The following is a 16,749-nucleotide window of genomic DNA, read 5'->3' as shown; positions in this document are numbered from 1 at the left end:
CACCCTTGAGTATGACATTCACTAAGGGTTTTTCATATATGGGTTTTATGATGTTGAGGTACCTTCCTTTTATTCCTATTTGCTGAATTTTTTTTATCATGAGAGATAGATGAATTTTAGCAAATAGTTGTTTTTTCATCAACTGAGATGATTGTTTTTTTCCTTCCTTCTGTTAATGTGGTATATTACATTCCTCAATTTTGTATGTTGAACCATCCTTGAATTCCAGAAATAAATCCCACTTTGTCATGGTGCATGATATGATTTTGGTTTGCTAGTATCTTGTTGAGAATGTTTGCAATAATATTCAAAAGGGAAATTTTTTCCTTATTCATAAGGAACTATAGTACTCTTAGACTGTCTTTATCTGGCTTTCATTAGAGGGCAATGCTATCCTCATAGAAAAGAGAAAGCATTTTCGCCTTTTCAGTTTATTAGAAGAGTTTGAGGAGGATTAATTTGTTCTCCTTTAAATCGGATAAGGCAATGGCACCCCACTCCAGTACTCTTGCCTGGAAAATCCCATGGACGGAGGAGATTGGAGGGCTGCAGTCCATGGGGTCGCTGAGAGTCGGACACGACTGATCGACTTCACTTTCTCCTTTAAATGTATGGTATAATTTACCAGTTAAGCTGTCAGGTTCATGGCTTTCCTTTGTCCGGAGATTATTGATTACTGATTTGATCTCCTTTTTAGCTACAGATTGACTCAGATTTTCTATGTCTTTGTGATTAAGTCTTGGTGAGCTTTGTGTTTCTAGGTATTTGCCTAGTTCATCTAGGTTTAGCTAATTAGATAGTGTACAGTGGCTCACTGTATTCTCTTATAACTCATTTTGGTTCTACAGAATTGACAGTCATGTCCCTGCATTCATTTCTGATTTTAGTAATTCAAGATTTTTCACTAATCAGTTTGCTGTTGTTGAGTCGTTAAGTCACGTCCAACTCTTTGTGGCCGCATGGACTGCAGCCCACCAGGCTCCTCTGTCTTTCACTACCTTGTGGAGTTTGCTCAAATTCATTTCCACTGAGTCAGTGATGCTATATAACCATCTCATTCCCAGTATCAGTGTCTTTTTGAATGAGTTGGTTCTTTGCATAAGGTGGCCAAAATATTGGAATTTCAGCTTCAGCATGAAGCTGATTTATTTCCTTTAGGTTTGACCTCCTTGCAGTCCAAGGGACTTTCAAAAGTCTTCTACAGCACCACAGTTCAACTCTTTGGCACTCAGACTTCTTTATGGTCTAGCTCTCATATCTCTATATGACTACTGGAAAAACCAGTAGTGTGTAGACTTTTGTCCGCTTTGACTACAGTGAAGAACAGGGAAGCCTGGTGTGCTGCTGTCCATGGGGCTGGCAAAGGGCTGGACACAATTTGATGACTGAACAACAATAATCTTTGTTGGCAAAGTGAACTCTCTGCTTTTTAATATGCTGCTTAGGTTTGTCATCACTTTCCTTCCAAGGAGCAAGCGTCTTTTGATTTCATGGCTGCAGTCACCATGTGCAGTGATTTTGGAGCCCAAGAAAATAAAATCTGTCACTGCTTCCACTTCCCCCCTTCTATTTGCCATGAAGTGATGGGACCAGATGCCATGATCATAGTTACTGAATTCACTTTTTCACTCTCATATTTCAACCTCATCAAGAAGCTCTTGAATTCCTCTTCACTTTCTGCCATTAGAGGGGTATCATCTGCGTATCTGAGGTTGTTGATATTTCTCTTGGCAATCTTGATTCCAGCTTATGATTCATCCAGCCCTGCATCTTGCATGAGGTACTCTGCTGCTGCTGCTAAGTCACTTCAGTTGTGTCTGACTCTGTGCGACCCCAGAGACGGCAGCCCACCAGGCTCCCCCATCCCTGGGATTCTCCAGGCAAGAACACTGGAGTGGGTTGCCATTTCCTTCTCCAATGCATGAAAGTGAACAGTGAAAGTGAAGTTGCTCAGTCGTATCCGACTCTAGCGACCCCATGGACTGCAGCCTACCAGGCTCCTCCATCCATGGGATTTTCCAGGCAAGTGTACTGGAGTGGGGTGCCATTGCCTTCTCCAGATGTACTCTGCATAGAAATTAAGTAAACAGTATGTCAATATATAGTCTTGCCATACTCCTTTATCAGTTTAGAACCAGTCAGTTGTTCTATGTCTGGTTCTAACTGTTACTTCTTGACTTGAATAGAGGTTTCTCAGGAGACAAGTAAGATGGTCTGGTATTCCCATCTCTTTAAGCATTTTCCACAGTTTGTTGTGATCCACACAGTCAAAGGCTTTAGTGTAGTCAATGAAGCAGAAGTAGATGTTTTTCTGGAATTACCTTGCTTTCTCTATGATCAAATGAATGTTGGCAATTGGTTTCTGGTTCCTCTAACTCTTTTAAATGCAGCTTCTACATCTGGAAGTTCCCAACTGATGTATTACTGAAGCCTAGCTCTAAGGGTTTTGTGCATGACCTTGCTAGTGTGTGAAATGAGTGCAGCTGTACAATAGTCTGAACATTCTCTGGGACTGGCATGAAAACTGACCTTTTCCAGTCCTGTGGCCACTGCTGAGTTTTCCAAATGTGCTGACATATTGAGTACAAAGCACCAACTCTTTGGCACTCAGACTTCTTAGTGTTGAGTGCAACACTTTAACAACATTCTCTTTTGGGATTTTAAATCCTAAGGTACTGAGTGCAGCACTTTAACAGCATACTCTTTCAGGATTTTAAATAACTCAGCTGGAATACCATCACCTCCACTAGCTTTGTTCATAGTAACGCTTCCTAAGGGAAGTTTTTTTTTTCTTTTTTTTCTTTTTTCATTTGACTTCACACTCTAGGATGTCTGGCTCTAGGGGAGTGACCATTGTGGTTATCCAGTTCATTAAGACCTCTTTTGTAAAGTTCTTCTGTGTATTCTTGCCATCTCTCCTCAAACTCTTCTGATTCTGTTAGGACTGTTTCTGTCCTTTATCATACCCATCCTTATATGAAATGTTCCCTTGATATCTCCAATTTTCTTGAAGAGATATCTAGTCTTTCCCACTCTGTTTTTTCCCTTTATTTCCTTGCATTTCTCATTTAAGAAGGACTTCTTATCTCTCCTTGCTATTCTCTGGAACTCTGCTAAAGATTTAATCAATCTAGCTAAAGTTTTATCAATTTTCTCAGTTTTTCTGAAGAATCAGTTCTTGGCTTTACTGATTTTATCTATTGTTTTTCTATTATTTATTTATTTCAGCTCTAATCTTCCCTTCCTTTTGCTAGACTTGAGTTTAGTTTGCTCTTCTAGCTCTCTTAAGGTGTAAAGTTAGGTTATTAACTTGAGATCCTTTTTTTTTTTTTAATAAAAGTAAGCATTTTACAGCTATACATTTCCTTCTGAGTACTGCTTCCCCTGTCTTCCATAAGTTTTGGTATATTGCATTTTCATTTTAACTCAGCCTCGTGCATTTTCTCATTTCCCCTGTGATTTCTCCCTTGACCCACTGGTTGTACAAGAGTGTGTTGTTTAATTTCCACATATTTGTGAATTCTCCAATTTTCCTTCTGTTACTGATTTCTAACTTAATCCCACTGTGGTTAGAGAAGATACTTTGTATGATAATTTTTAAATCTGTGGAGACAATCTGTGAATATATACAGTATATCCTGGAGTATCTCCCATGTGCATTTGAAAAAAAGGAATATCCTGCTATTGTTGGGTGGTGTTCTGTACATCTTATTAGATCTAGTTGCCTTACTGTGTTGTTCAAGTCCTCTATTTCCTCACTTATCTTCTGTCTAGTTTTCCCATTCACTACTAATAGTGTGTGTGTGTGTGTGTGTGTGTGTGTGTGTGTGTGTGTAAGGGGGGAGCTGAAGTGTCTATTATTACAGAAAACTGCAGACTTGTCACTACAATTCTATAAAGTTTTTGTTTCATATATTATAATGATCTGTTATTAGGTGCATAAAACCTTATAACTGTTCCATTGTCTTGCTGTATTGAGTCTATTATTATATACAAGATATTTTTGTCTCTTGTAACTTTTTCCGACTAAAGTCTATATTGTGTCATATTAATGTAACCACTCCTGATCTCTACAGTTACTATCTGCAAGGACTATCTTTTTATTCTTTTGCTTTTGATTTATTTGTGTCTTAATGTAAAGTCAGCCTCTTATACACATTGGAGCATTTCTTAGATCCATTCTACTAATCTGTCTTTAAAAAAAACCAATTTTTTATTTTGTACTGGAGTATAGCTGATTAACAAGCAACGTTGCAATAGTTTTAGGTGAACAGGAAGGGACTCAGCCATACATATACATGTATCCATTCTTCCCCAAACTCAATCTGTCTTTTGACTGGAGAGTTTAACCTACAATTTAAGATAATTACTGACAAAGAGGGACTTACTTCTGCATTTTGCTATTTGTTTTCTATGTTTTATAGCTTTTTTGGGCCCTCATTTCCTGCATTAGTGATTTTTTTGCATGTTTCATTTTTTTATGGTGAAATTTTAAAATTCCCTTCTCATTTCCTCTTGGGTATATTTTATAGCTATTTTCTTTGTGATTACTATGAGCATTATATTTAACATCCTACAGTCATAGCATTCTGATTTTATACCAGCCTGAATTCAATAGTATACAGAAACTCTGCAGCAAGATGGTTTTTAAAAAGCAAAAAAAAAAAAGAAAGAAATGGAATTATAAATCAAGACAAGAACCACCAAGGAAAAAGCAGACTGCTATGATAAAGAAAACAGGTGGCCTTTTCAGAGGAGTCAGCAAGGAGGGCCTCTCCGGAGACATAAAAGACAGAGGAGCCAACTCTGTATGAAGTGGGGCAAAGACTATTCCTGACAAAGAGATACTACAAGTCAGAGAGGAGCCCACTGGGGTCCCTGAGAAATGGTGGCACACATGGCAGGAGTCCATGCTGGCATGGAGAAGGGCGTGAAGCTGGGAGAAGCGGGCGGGCCCCGGCCACACGGCCTGGGAGGGCAGAGGCAGGGGAGATTTCCATGTCCACCACGAGGGGAGCCACAGAGCCTCAGAGCTCCTAGCCACAACATCCTAATTCTGTCAGAAGATGCTTCTGGCCGTTCTGTAGCAAGGACCCAAGAGGGAAGACAATGGAAGTGAGGAGCCCGGGAAGATACTCCTGCAGTTGTCAAGACAAAAAACAACGGCGGTCAGTCCAGAGCGGAAATGGAAAGAAAGGGCAGATCTGAGATACGCGGTCTCCCTTATGACCAGGTGGTACAGGGAACCCTCAGCCCAGGTTTGAGACCTCACCCTGCGAGGCACTTACTGGCTCTGCACCCCGAACTCCCCACAAGCCTCTGTTTTTGTCTCATAAAATGAGAATGAGGAAATCCACCAAGGATGAGGAGGAAGTGACATGAAATCATGAAGTGTCCATCTGGACTAGTCAAGGCACCACATACATCCTTCCTTCCTCTGAAATATGGGCCATCAGCTACTGATTGACGTGAACCTAATTCACAACTCTGTGATGCTACGAAAACTGAGCACTCGACACCAAACCCCCACACTCTGCCAACTGTGGGTGGGCTGTCCCACACCCCGGCCCCACAAGCCCCCTGGCCTGACCTGGGGACAGGGACTTGTCCGGGTTTAGTCCCTGTGGTCAGAGTGGCACGTAGGAGTTGGGTCAGTCCCCTGCCCACAGAGACCCAAGTGGGAGGGCGGGAAGGTGGGGTGGGCACTGGACATCAGCACCAAATGGTGCTGGAGAGAAAGCGATGGAACAAAGGTGGCCACCTCTCCGGCAGATTTCCTTCCAAATCCAGAGGAGCGAAGGAGACAGAGCTGTTTCAACCCTACACGCCCACACGGTCCACCAGGAGAGAGAGGGTGGCTGGCCTCCCCTTCCTGCCGGCTGCACCCAGGGGCCTAGTCTAACGACAGGGCTCCTCAGTACAGCCACCACCCTTCCCTGGAATCCCGGCTTAGAGATGATCTTACTGACTAACAGAGATCCCTTTTCTGAAACAGCTATGGGCAGGACAGACAGAATTCTTTGTATTTTTAACACTAGGGTTTGAGAAATTGAAGGACGCTGGAGGCCGTGGAGGGTGGCCTTGTTTAAAGCAAGGTACACTGTCTGAATGCAACTGGTTCTTAAATATTCTGAACAGCGACTCAGAGCAACAGACAGAGGTTGCCAGTGGGGAGAGTCGGTGTGAGCTCTGCTTCCATTTGTTTTCTGGCCTCGTCAGACCAGCCAAGAAACTCCAAGGAGCAGACGACCCAAGGGCTAAGTGTCAGTGTACAAATGTCATGTGCCCTTCACCAAAGTGGCACTGCCCTTATTAGGCAGCCCTCTGTTAAGCCCTCGTTAAGAAACATTTAAATCTCAAATGAATGTGGTTGGCCCAGATGTGCCCTCAGGCAGCAGGATCTGGAGCTGCCAACATCTTAGTATCAGCAGCTGAAGAGGTGTGAAAAGTGTCAAGTTGAAGGCAAGCATTGCCACCCCTCAGCCCCTGTCGTTCAGTCCTTACAGCTCGTGGGGAGACCAACACTCCCACACACAACCCCTCTCCGACCTGTGATAAATAAAACAGCGGCTCTTGTCCACATGATAAAACTATGAAAGCAAGTATCAAACTAGGAGCTTTGCCTTATTACTACTTTAGCTGTTGTAATGAATGTTTATTCCCTGGACTTGTGCCCTGAACAAAAAATAAATAAATGAGATGAAATTACCTACAGGTGAGAGAGCTTGGTGCTGAGCCAGCCCCTGCAGGCCGCCTCTGGGCTCTGCTCTGGGCACTGGAGCACTGCAGCCCGTCATTAACCAGCCGCCAGGGAGGCCAGGGCTCGTGCAAACGCAGAGCTCAGGGATATTTCTCAGAAATCAGGGCCAAACACCATTAAAAGCTGAAACAGGAGCAATTCTCCTTCTGGGTACATACCCAAAAGAAGTGAAAGCAGGGACTCAGACTGTACACCTACGTTCGCAGCAGCATTATTCAAAAGAGCCTAAAGGAGGAAGCAACCGAACATTTATCAGTGGATGAACAGACAAAATGCAGTGTATCCATATGATGGAACATTATGTAGCCAAACAGGAAGGAGATTCTGACACCTCCAAGGACATGGACCAAACTGGAGGACATCGTGCTGAGTGAAAATCAACCAGTCACAAAAGAACAAATACTGTCCTACTCCACGTATATATGAGGTCCTTGCTGCTGCTGCTAAGTCGCTTCAGTTATGTCCGACTCTGTGCGACCCCACAGACGGCCGCCCATCAGGCTCTGCCGTCCCTGGGATTCTCCAGGCAAGAACACTGGAATGGGTTGCCATTTCCTTCTCCAATGCATGAAAGTGAAAAGTGAAAGTGAAGTTGCTGAGTTGTGTCTGACTCTTAGCGACCCCATGATCTGCAGCCTACCAGGCTCCTCCGTCCATGGGATTTTCCAGGCAAGAGTACTGGAGTGAGTGTCAAATTCAAAATGGAAGGGTGGCTGTCAGGGCTGGGGGAGGGGAGCATGGGCTGCCAGTGTCAAATGAGGACAGTTTCAGTTCTACAAGACGAAAGGAATTCCAGGGACGGATGGTGACAGTGGCGGTACAGCAATGTGAATGTACCTAATGTTATGGAACTGCAGGCTTAAAGGGTCAGACAGAAACTTTTCTGGCACGTATTTATTACCATAAGTTTTAAAAATCTGGAGAAGGAAAGGAAGGAAGTAAAAAAGGGAGAGGAAGGAAAGGGTTGGGGGAGAAAGGAAAGAAAAAAAGTTAATGGAATTCCTAGAGCTGATGACTTTAAAGGGGAGGGTGACCTGGAACCTCATGGTGTGCCCGTGTCCACGGATCAGCCCTGGATCAGTCCCCCAGTGGGTCCACATCACTGGGCTTTGCAGACAAGCCCGTCCTACAGGGAGGTCTGTGGGTCCAGAGGGTAACTCACCTTCAAGACTCCATGCACCACCAAAGCAGCCTCGGCCTTAGGGCATGGCCTGTCTGGGGTGGGGGTGGGGGTGGGGGGCAGACAGATGGAGTTTCCTGCAAATTGATACGCGTCCCCAAAGCAAGCACTGGCAAGTCAACCTGACATAGGTCGAGGTACTGGAGTTTTGACTACACAGTGGACAGGAACACCGTGGGGCTCGCCATCCCCATCAGCCCAGGGTGAGGCTTACGATCATCTGTTTCGCTGTGGAGTTACAGACAGGCCTGGCCTGACGGCCACAGCCCTGCCAGGGACTGCCTGTGTGACCCATGCCATGTCTCTAGCCTCTCTGTTCTCGGGCTGCCTCCAGCATCTCTCAGTCACTGTGGCACAGCCAGGGCCTGGCCCTTTCCACTTTCCATGAGCTGTATGTGCTTTTGTCACCAGGCAGAAGGCCCTGGGGCAGCTAAAGTCCCGGGGGTGGTTAAGCCCCTGCCTCGAAGCTGCTCACGCAGGGGGGCCAGCTCAAAGTGGTTCTGATGCTGCCAGCTCTGAGCTCAGAGCAGGGCTGCTGCTGCAGGTGTGTCTGGGCCTAAATCCCACTCTGGTACCCCCTCACCCGCTTCCCTCTCCAAAGTCCTCCTTGACCTCGGTTCCACCCAGTGAGGCTCTTTTCTCTTCTCTCCCTCAGCCAAGATCTTCTGCAATGCTGTTTCTACTTCTTCACTTCCTGATCTCATCCCAGTTTGCCCCTACCCAGCTTCCCTCCCCAGCAATGCCGAAAGTGAAAGTGAAAGTGAAGTTGCTCAGTCCTGTCTGACTCTGCAAACCCCATGGACCGGAGCCTACCAGGCTCCTCCGTCCATGGGTTTTTCCAGGCAAGAGTACTGGAGTGGGTTGCTATTTTCTTCTCCAGGGGAACTTCCCCACCCAGGGATGGAACCCGGGTCTCCACATTGCAAGCAGACGCTTTTACTGTCTGAGCCACTGGGGAGACTCGGAGCCTGCCTTGTCCGAACTCTTCTCCTGGGTGCCCTCATAGGGGCAGGATTCTGGGTGGCAAGGGCTGGAGGGGATGCCAGGGCTTCTGAGGACCTCAGGGACCCGTGGCACCTCCAGGGAACCAATCCCTAAAGCTACTCCTTTGGGGCCGGCAGCAGCATCAGGCATTGTTAACCACTCCCTTCCCACACCTCTCACCTCACTCCTTAACAACAACCCACACCAGGTCTGTCTGCCTTCCCGCCCGGCCCTGACCCCAGCACTCTGCTGTGCCTCTGTGGGCAGCTTCTCTCTCCCCGTTGTGCTCTGCTCGGCCTGGCCAAGGCCAGCCTCACCAACAGCTGCAGACACACCAGTCCACCTGTCCTCCCCAAGATGTAGCTCCTGCGGCACCCGCTATGTGACCTGCCACTGCTCCCCCAATAGGGCAAGCACCCTCGCTTGGCTGAAGGGTCAGCTCTTCCATGATGCCCCCACACTTCTGGGTGATCACTCCCCAGCCCTCCACCTGGCCCCCAGTGCTCCCTGAAGAAATGCCTACTCAGCACAGATGCTTCACCCATCTGTGACACCACTGCCTTCTGCAGAAAGGATTTGTAACTGGCACCTACCACTATGCCAGGAGATCTTCAAAACTGCTTGTTAGGAGAGTGGATAGATGGTGGAGTGGGGATGCACACAAACATTCTTCCATGTCTAAAGTTTGAGGTGGGCGGCCCCTCTCCACCTACCTACCATGTGAAGGTTTCCCTCCTCCGCCCATTCATCAAACCAGAGAAGACCCAGACTCCTTCCTTGCTTCCCTCAACTAGACAACCTCTCTTCCTTGCACACGGCCAGCTCTGTTTTATACTAAAGTCAGATATTGATTCTTTGTACTAGACGGTTGGTTCCTTAGAGCAGGACTGACTTACTCAGCGTTGACTCCTCTGAGAGGGGCCTTCACCCACAGAAAGGGTCTTGGGAGGCATCTAGTGGGGAGCACGGGTGGACTCCCACTACCAGAGGACTCCCATCGCCGGGCAGCCTCCCATCCCCCATCCCCGGGCGGACTCCCACACCGGGTGGACTCCCAGCACCAGGCAGACTCCCGTTCCCGGGCGGACTCCAGTCACCAGGCGGACCCCCCAGCACCAGGTGGACTCCCACTACCAGAGGACTCCCATCGCCGGGCGGCCTCTCCTCCCCAGGCGGACTCACACCTGGCGGACTCCCATCCCTGGGCGGACTCCCACACCGGGAAGACCCCCAGCACCAGGCGGACTCTGGTCACCGGGAGGACTCCCACAGTGGGCGGACTCCCATCCCCGGGCGGACTCCGGTACCCGGGCGGACTCCCACACCGGACGGACACTCGTCCCCAGGCAGACTCCCAGCACCGGGAGGACTCCCATCCCTGAGCGGACTCTGGCACTGACCCTGCACCAGCCCCGCTCAGCACTCAGGCCTCTGCCTAGGGTGCCCCCCGCCCCCCCCGCCCCTTGTGCCCCACCTGCCCAGGGGTGGCAAGTCTGTGTGTGAGCCCACCCCCGACCCAGGAGCAGACGCCGGCGCCACGTGCAGAGCCCTCTCCAGGAGGAAGCAGACTCACCATGTTCATGACGGTGAGGATGAACCTCTGGGCCGCCTCAGCCCCGTGGTACTGCACCATGTCGGCGTCGGCCACCACCAGGGTCTCCACCGTGTGTTCGCTGGTCAGCCGGATGGCATTCCTCCGCTGCCGCCCGTCCCGCGACTGCCGGCCCTTCCTCGGCTTCTTCTTTTCTAGAAAACAACAGAGACATTCATGCCGCGCTTTGCTGTTTCCTCACCACAGGGAAAGGATATTAGTAAACAGTGAGTAACCCTCTGCTGACTCTTCAGATCAGTTGATTTCCTAGAAGACCTTACTTTGCTAAACAGCTAGGGTTATTACTGAGTCCCACGTCAGAACATCTGGACACTCAAAGCCGCCACTTGAGGACTGACATACAGATTTGTGGGTGCAAACACCTCTGACCAACATCAAAGGTTGATGTCAATAACATGCACTTTCAGAATTGGAATGTGAACAGAAAGACAGTTCCTTAATTCGATAGCTATTATTTCCATTTTTACATCAGCCCACACGGAAGCCTTTCTTTGGGACTGGAATGAAAATCTTCCATGCGGGCTGATATAAAAATGAAAATAATAGCTATCAAATTAAGGAACTGCCTTTCTTTCTCTTCTTGGAAGAAAAGTTATGACCAATCTAGACAGCTTATTAAAAAACAGAGACATTACTTTGCCAACAAAGGTCTGTCTAGTCAAAGCTATGATTTTTCCAGTAGTCATATATGGATGTGAGAGTTGGACTATAAAGAAAGCTGAGCACCGAAGACTGATGTTTTTGAACTGTGGTTTTGGAGAAGACTCTTGAGAGTCCCTTGGACTGCAAGGAGATCCAACCAGTCAATCCTGAAGGAAATAAGTCCTGAATATTCATTGGAAGGACTGATGTTGAAGCTGAAACTCCAATACTTTGGTCACCTGATGCAAAGAACTGACTCATTGGAAAAGCCCCTGATTCTGAGAAAGATTGAAGGCGGGAGGGGAAGGGGACGACAGAGGATGAAATGGTTGGATGGAATCACTGACTCAATGGACATGAGTTTGAGTACACTCTGGGAGGCCTGGCATGCTGCAGTCCATGGAGTCGCAAAGAGTCAGATACAACTGAGCAACTGAACTGAACACAGAAGCCAGCTCTGCTACAACCTCTATAGAATAAACTCAGCCCATAGGTGTACAAACTGGTTTCATACAGTGACTCAGTCATTCTAGAACCGAAGATGAACACAAAAAAACCTGAAATACGGTTCATAGTGTATAAACAGTCTGTGCAGTGAGACAAACTGAAAAACAACCTACAACCACAGAGAAAGCCAATGATGCTAAAACAGTGGGCAGTCATGCAAAGCACAATTGTGAAGATTATTTAGTGATGTATATTTAGTGATGTAGAGAGAAGCACATATGAATCTATATATAGTTAAATCTCAGGTTGGCAAAGATTTAACACACAAGCATCTTCAGGCCCAGAGATAATAACCTTCTTTAGGAAGAACTTAACTAAAATATGAATCATGGGTGATGTGTGATCTTCATTTTCCTTTTTTTCCTCTGTATTTTCCAAATTTATACAATAGAACAAGTACTTATTTATTTAAAGTATTATCCCTGAGTCTGAGAAAACCCCAGAAGTCACTTTTAAACTATAAGCAATAAAACAGAGGGCCTGGGGAGCAAAATATGTCATCTGACTTATCACAGAAACGCAAGACAAAATGTATGACTGTCTTGTCAACCTGCAGGGTGGTTCCCTCCTCCCCAAAGCCAGGCTCACCTCCCATGGAGACTTCCAGGCCTTAGGAGTGGAATTTAGGAAGACAGGGTCTATTCTAAGAGAAAAGATATGGTCTCAGATGGTACTGCCTTTGCACACGGCCAGAATGAAAGAGGCCCCTGGCTGGCAATCTCACTCTGGACCTGCACTCACATTCACGGAGCCCCTCTGAATACAAGGAAGGTAGACCATGGGCAACCTCCAAATTCTGAGCTCAGCATGCTTGCCGGGCACTCACTGCCTGAATCAGGCCAACCTATCCATCTTGGAATATGCGATAAGCCACGTCACCCTCACTTTAAAGCAGCAGAAGTGAAGGGCCACCCAAATAGGAGCTTTGCTGTAACCAGCACACCCACATTTTCCAAGGTGATGAAGAAACAAACTGTGCACTGTGGCTCCTCCCTAAGCTGGGAGTTATTACCCATCTTTCCGCATCCCCAACTCATGGATTCCTCTGCAGCTACTCCCCACACTGGCTGCTTATTTTCACCATGTCTGTGTTTTCTGGTTCCTGCATGAATACAGCTGCATTTTTAGCAGTGTCTAAAGGATGCATGAGCAATATTTCTCTGGAAGATGCTGGGCTGAAACAGCTAAGTGGTGAGTGCTTTCCTAGAAAGGTATTCTAGCACTTCCCACCAGAGGAGTAGGTGACCCCTGGACTTTTCACACAGCAAAACACTGCACTGGGCATCCGTCTTTCAAGTAGGACCAACAAGAACTGCCTCTCCCTCCCTGATGGACCTGGGAGAGCTAACAAATGGTGCCACAAAGGGTGTAATGTTGCACGTTAACATCTGCCCAGAATACTCAGTCACAGGTAAAACACAACAGTCGGGGCTCTGTGGTTGTTAAAGGGTTTGCAACTACAATGACTTTGTCTGCCCCTTTTGCCCCCAGCCCCGGGCCCAGTACATGTTGTGAAGTAAACACTCACCGAATGAGTGCATGCTTGAGTGGATGGATGAATGAATGCATGGATGAATGAGTGAGTGGAATCCCTATTTCCCACATAACAAAGCTGAAGTCAAGCACTGGGCAGGGGTGGATTTGGCCCTAGAACCCAGGCCTCACCCCACAGCTCTGACTCTCCTGCCTGCACTGCTTTGGGTGTGAACAGGCTCCTCAGTGTCATCTGAACTTAAAACACAGGGACAGGAAAGGCCACGGAAAACTCAGCAGGAAAGGACTCTGTGCATGGCCTTGACTGCTGTAGGACCTGAGCGGGAGGAGCAGCCTTCTGCCTCCACGCGCACCAGGCCCTCGAGTCAGAGCAGCAAGTACACAGCTGGCCCGGGGCACGCGTGCTCCTGCTGTGTCCCCTCACCAACAACCTCGAACTGGGGCTGTCACACGGCAACCACGATAGGTTGGCTGGTGATCCCTCCACACGTTCAAGGACGTGAACTGGTGTTCACGGACACCCTGGTGCTCCGTCCTTTCCCAAGCATAAGAAGAGGAGCCTAAAGACTCGAATCAGATTCCCACAGCCAGCTGGGTTTCAGGAAATCAGAATTTTTCAGATTTCACGGGACAGTGTAGTGTCCGGGTCGCATACTGAACACCCCTTCCAGGGACGTCTAGGACAGCAAACCCTCATCAAAGGCAATACTTTCTTCTGCAGTGGAATGAGTACATAAAGACACTCAGCAGTCAGCATCCAGAAGCCTGGATTGGGGAACAGCAGGTAAGATAGCCAGCGAGGACCTGTACTCCCTCTCCCTACACGTGGGAACAGGAGGAGCAGAAGACAGCTCACTGCCCTCCTCAATCCCTGCTCCCAGCAACCCCTCCATCAGCAAAGCTCTACAGCCATCACGCCTGATGATTCTTTCTTTCCTACAGGGAGAACAGAACCATAATCTATTTTTACCTTTAATTCCATGAACTGCATCAATATTCCCTAATAAAGTCTCAGCAATACCAATATTCACAGATGAGAAGCATATTGAAAAGCAACAAGAAAAACATCAATTTCAGAATAAAATTGGTCCTGAATCTAGACCTCAGAGGAGAGGTCAAAATTGAGGCCAAGCAGGCAGGCAGCCACCTGGGGGCCCTCCAGGCTCACTTGGTAATCAGCTGTCTCCCTCCACTGTGGGAACGGGGGAGGCGGCCCTCACCCCACCGATGAGGACAGACCGCAGCCTGCGAGGCCCCAGGTCTGTTGTCACAGACGCCGGGGATCACTCCCAAGTCCTGCCCAACAGTGTCTTTTGCCAGAACATCGCTGGGGCTTGGTGCTGACTTGGTAGACTTTCAATCTCGGGCTTCACATTATTTTTCTTACATTTATTTTCCCCTTGCCCCAATTATCTATCAAAGAAGAAAATTATGTGTGTGTATGCAAGTTACCATGAACCTTGTTTGGGACAAGATGCAGGAGAGAAGAAGACAAGGAAGAAACCAAAGGCATTCTAAACACTGTACATTTAGCATATCCAAATCATTCGAAGAGTTTGGGGAGTGTTCAAAATGCTGAGCGAGTATATAATTTACTGTAGTTATTAGTTTTGCTCTTGGTAAAGAAAAAGAATAAGCTGTTATGAATTGTCAAGCTCTATATAACAACAGCAGAGAATTTAGGTATTCACAAGGGAAAACCAATGCATAAACTATAAAATACTTCATGTAAGAATTCAAACAGTGGAAGTCAGCCCTGAAATTACTCTATGTCCTGCAAGGAGGATCCTTGCAGGTCTGATTCTATAACGTCATCTCCAGGGAAGACCTCAGGTTATTCTCATGCCAAAGGAGCCCTGCCAGCTGCAGAAGCAAATCAGAAGGAAAACAGACACTGTGGAAGAGATGGAGGCAGCCACCCAAGGACACTGGGAAGACAAAGACGAGCCTCTCCCCCAGGAACTGGGTGGAAGGCATCCAACACGCTCACAGAGTCAATGAGAACATGCACACTTAACCTGAACTTGGCGTTCAAGCCAGAAACATAAACATTTCCCACACGCAGCACTCAAGGTCCAGACACAAGAACGTCCCCACCCGGGTACACTAGTTCAGTGGACAACCAGAACCCTCAGCACCGGGGAGGAGTCCAGAGCCACGTGTTCCTTTAGCTGCCCTGACCATGGGTTTTCTCCAGCTCTCTCGTGGGCAGGATGAGAACAGTCCCATTGGAAGCCCTTGCAGCTCTGTGATGTGTTGCCCAGAATTCACCTGAGGCCAGAGGACGGCCACCTGTCCCTCGTTCTCGTCTGGAGGCACGGCTCGGGGATCTGCGCCCAAGCCCCTGAGACCTTCGTAAGCCCTGGGGAGAGGGGTCTCCTCTGGGGCTGGGAGAGGGGTCCCCACTGGCAGGACAGGCCCTGGTGCCCAAAGTGAGCACAGGGCACAGGAGTTCTTCACCCTGGGGGCCATGGAGGCCTACAGATGAGTAGCAAGCAACGACAGGATTCAAAACAGGGATGTGGTTTGGGGCAGACCAGAGCGTGCACCGAGCTCAACCACAAGCTACTTGTGGGACTCTGGGCAAGGCTCAGAACCTCGCCAAGTCCACGTGACTGTCTTCAAAATCGGAACGATCACCCCCACCGCACACGCCTGCACAGTGACTGAGGTGCTTATGGAGCACGTAGTTCATTCTCTGGGATGCTGTGATTCTTCAATAAATGGCACCCTAATTGCAATGACAGTTATGACTCTGGTGACAGCCAGGTCACCTAGTGGCCAAGGACAGAGCTTTAGAGACAGAATACTTGGATTCAAATGAGGGTCCCCATTGTTCTGTCTGATTTGGGGTAAATCATGTGCCCCCTGCTAGCCTCAGATAACTTATCTATGAGGCAGAGGGACAACAGCTCCTCTCTCAGTGGGCTGCGATCAGGCTTAAAGGAGATCCAGGTGCAATCCCTGAGCTGAGTGCCTGGCTCACAGTACGTGCTCAAAAAAGCTTAGCTCTACTGATGACGGACCACTGCTGTTCTTCATAGAGACAAATGAGGAGGGTGGGCCTGGAAGCTTCAGCCAGGGTGTCCCAGATGGCTGTGTGACCCATGCAGCTCATCTAGTGCTCCCTCTGAACACTGCTGAGGAGGAAACGAGACAGCCCCAGGAAGCCCCAAAGAGCATCTGGCAGGAGAATGCATACCGCCAAGGCTATGGTCAGGAGGGGCGATGGGACACAGACCCAGAGACACACCTGACCTGCATAGAAACCTTCTGAAGTGCCAAAACTGTCCTCCCAACCCATAATTTGTGTATAGCGGGTTCTAGTTTTTAGACAAGGTTTCCCCCAGGGAATCACTTTTTAGAACCCTCATTTTCACACCTTATTCTTTTGGAAACAAACAGTCCCTGGGCTGTCTGAGGATGCGCTCTGGAAAGTTGTTCCTAGGGAGCACTCATTGCTTCTGAAGGCTCTCTAGATGAAGTGCATGGGCCCACGTGTGCGCTGGGGACAGGTGAAGTCACACCTGTGAAGCCAGTGCTCTGAGGACGTGGCTTCCCAAAGCTGCA

General features: G+C 48.0%; 1 protein-coding gene across 3 annotated transcripts in view; it reads right to left on the bottom strand.

The window, feature by feature from the left end:
- Positions 1-16,749, bottom strand: part of ADAMTS17 (ADAM metallopeptidase with thrombospondin type 1 motif 17) — a 406,748-nt gene that overhangs the window by 328,028 nt on the left and 61,971 nt on the right. For all 3 annotated transcript variants that reach the window (XM_027520979.1, XM_027520980.1, XM_027520981.1), the window contains exon 4: positions 10,498-10,670. In XM_027520979.1, coding sequence (XP_027376780.1) covers positions 10,498-10,670 — 173 coding nt within the window. The remainder of the gene's footprint in view (positions 1-10,497; positions 10,671-16,749) is intronic.

This window comes from Bos indicus x Bos taurus, chromosome 21 (assembly GCF_003369695.1).
Source record: "Bos indicus x Bos taurus breed Angus x Brahman F1 hybrid chromosome 21, Bos_hybrid_MaternalHap_v2.0, whole genome shotgun sequence".
NCBI lineage: Eukaryota > Metazoa > Chordata > Mammalia > Artiodactyla > Bovidae > Bos > Bos indicus x Bos taurus.
Note: the sequence above shows the minus strand (reverse complement) of the source record. Positions and strands in the feature narration are given on the sequence as shown.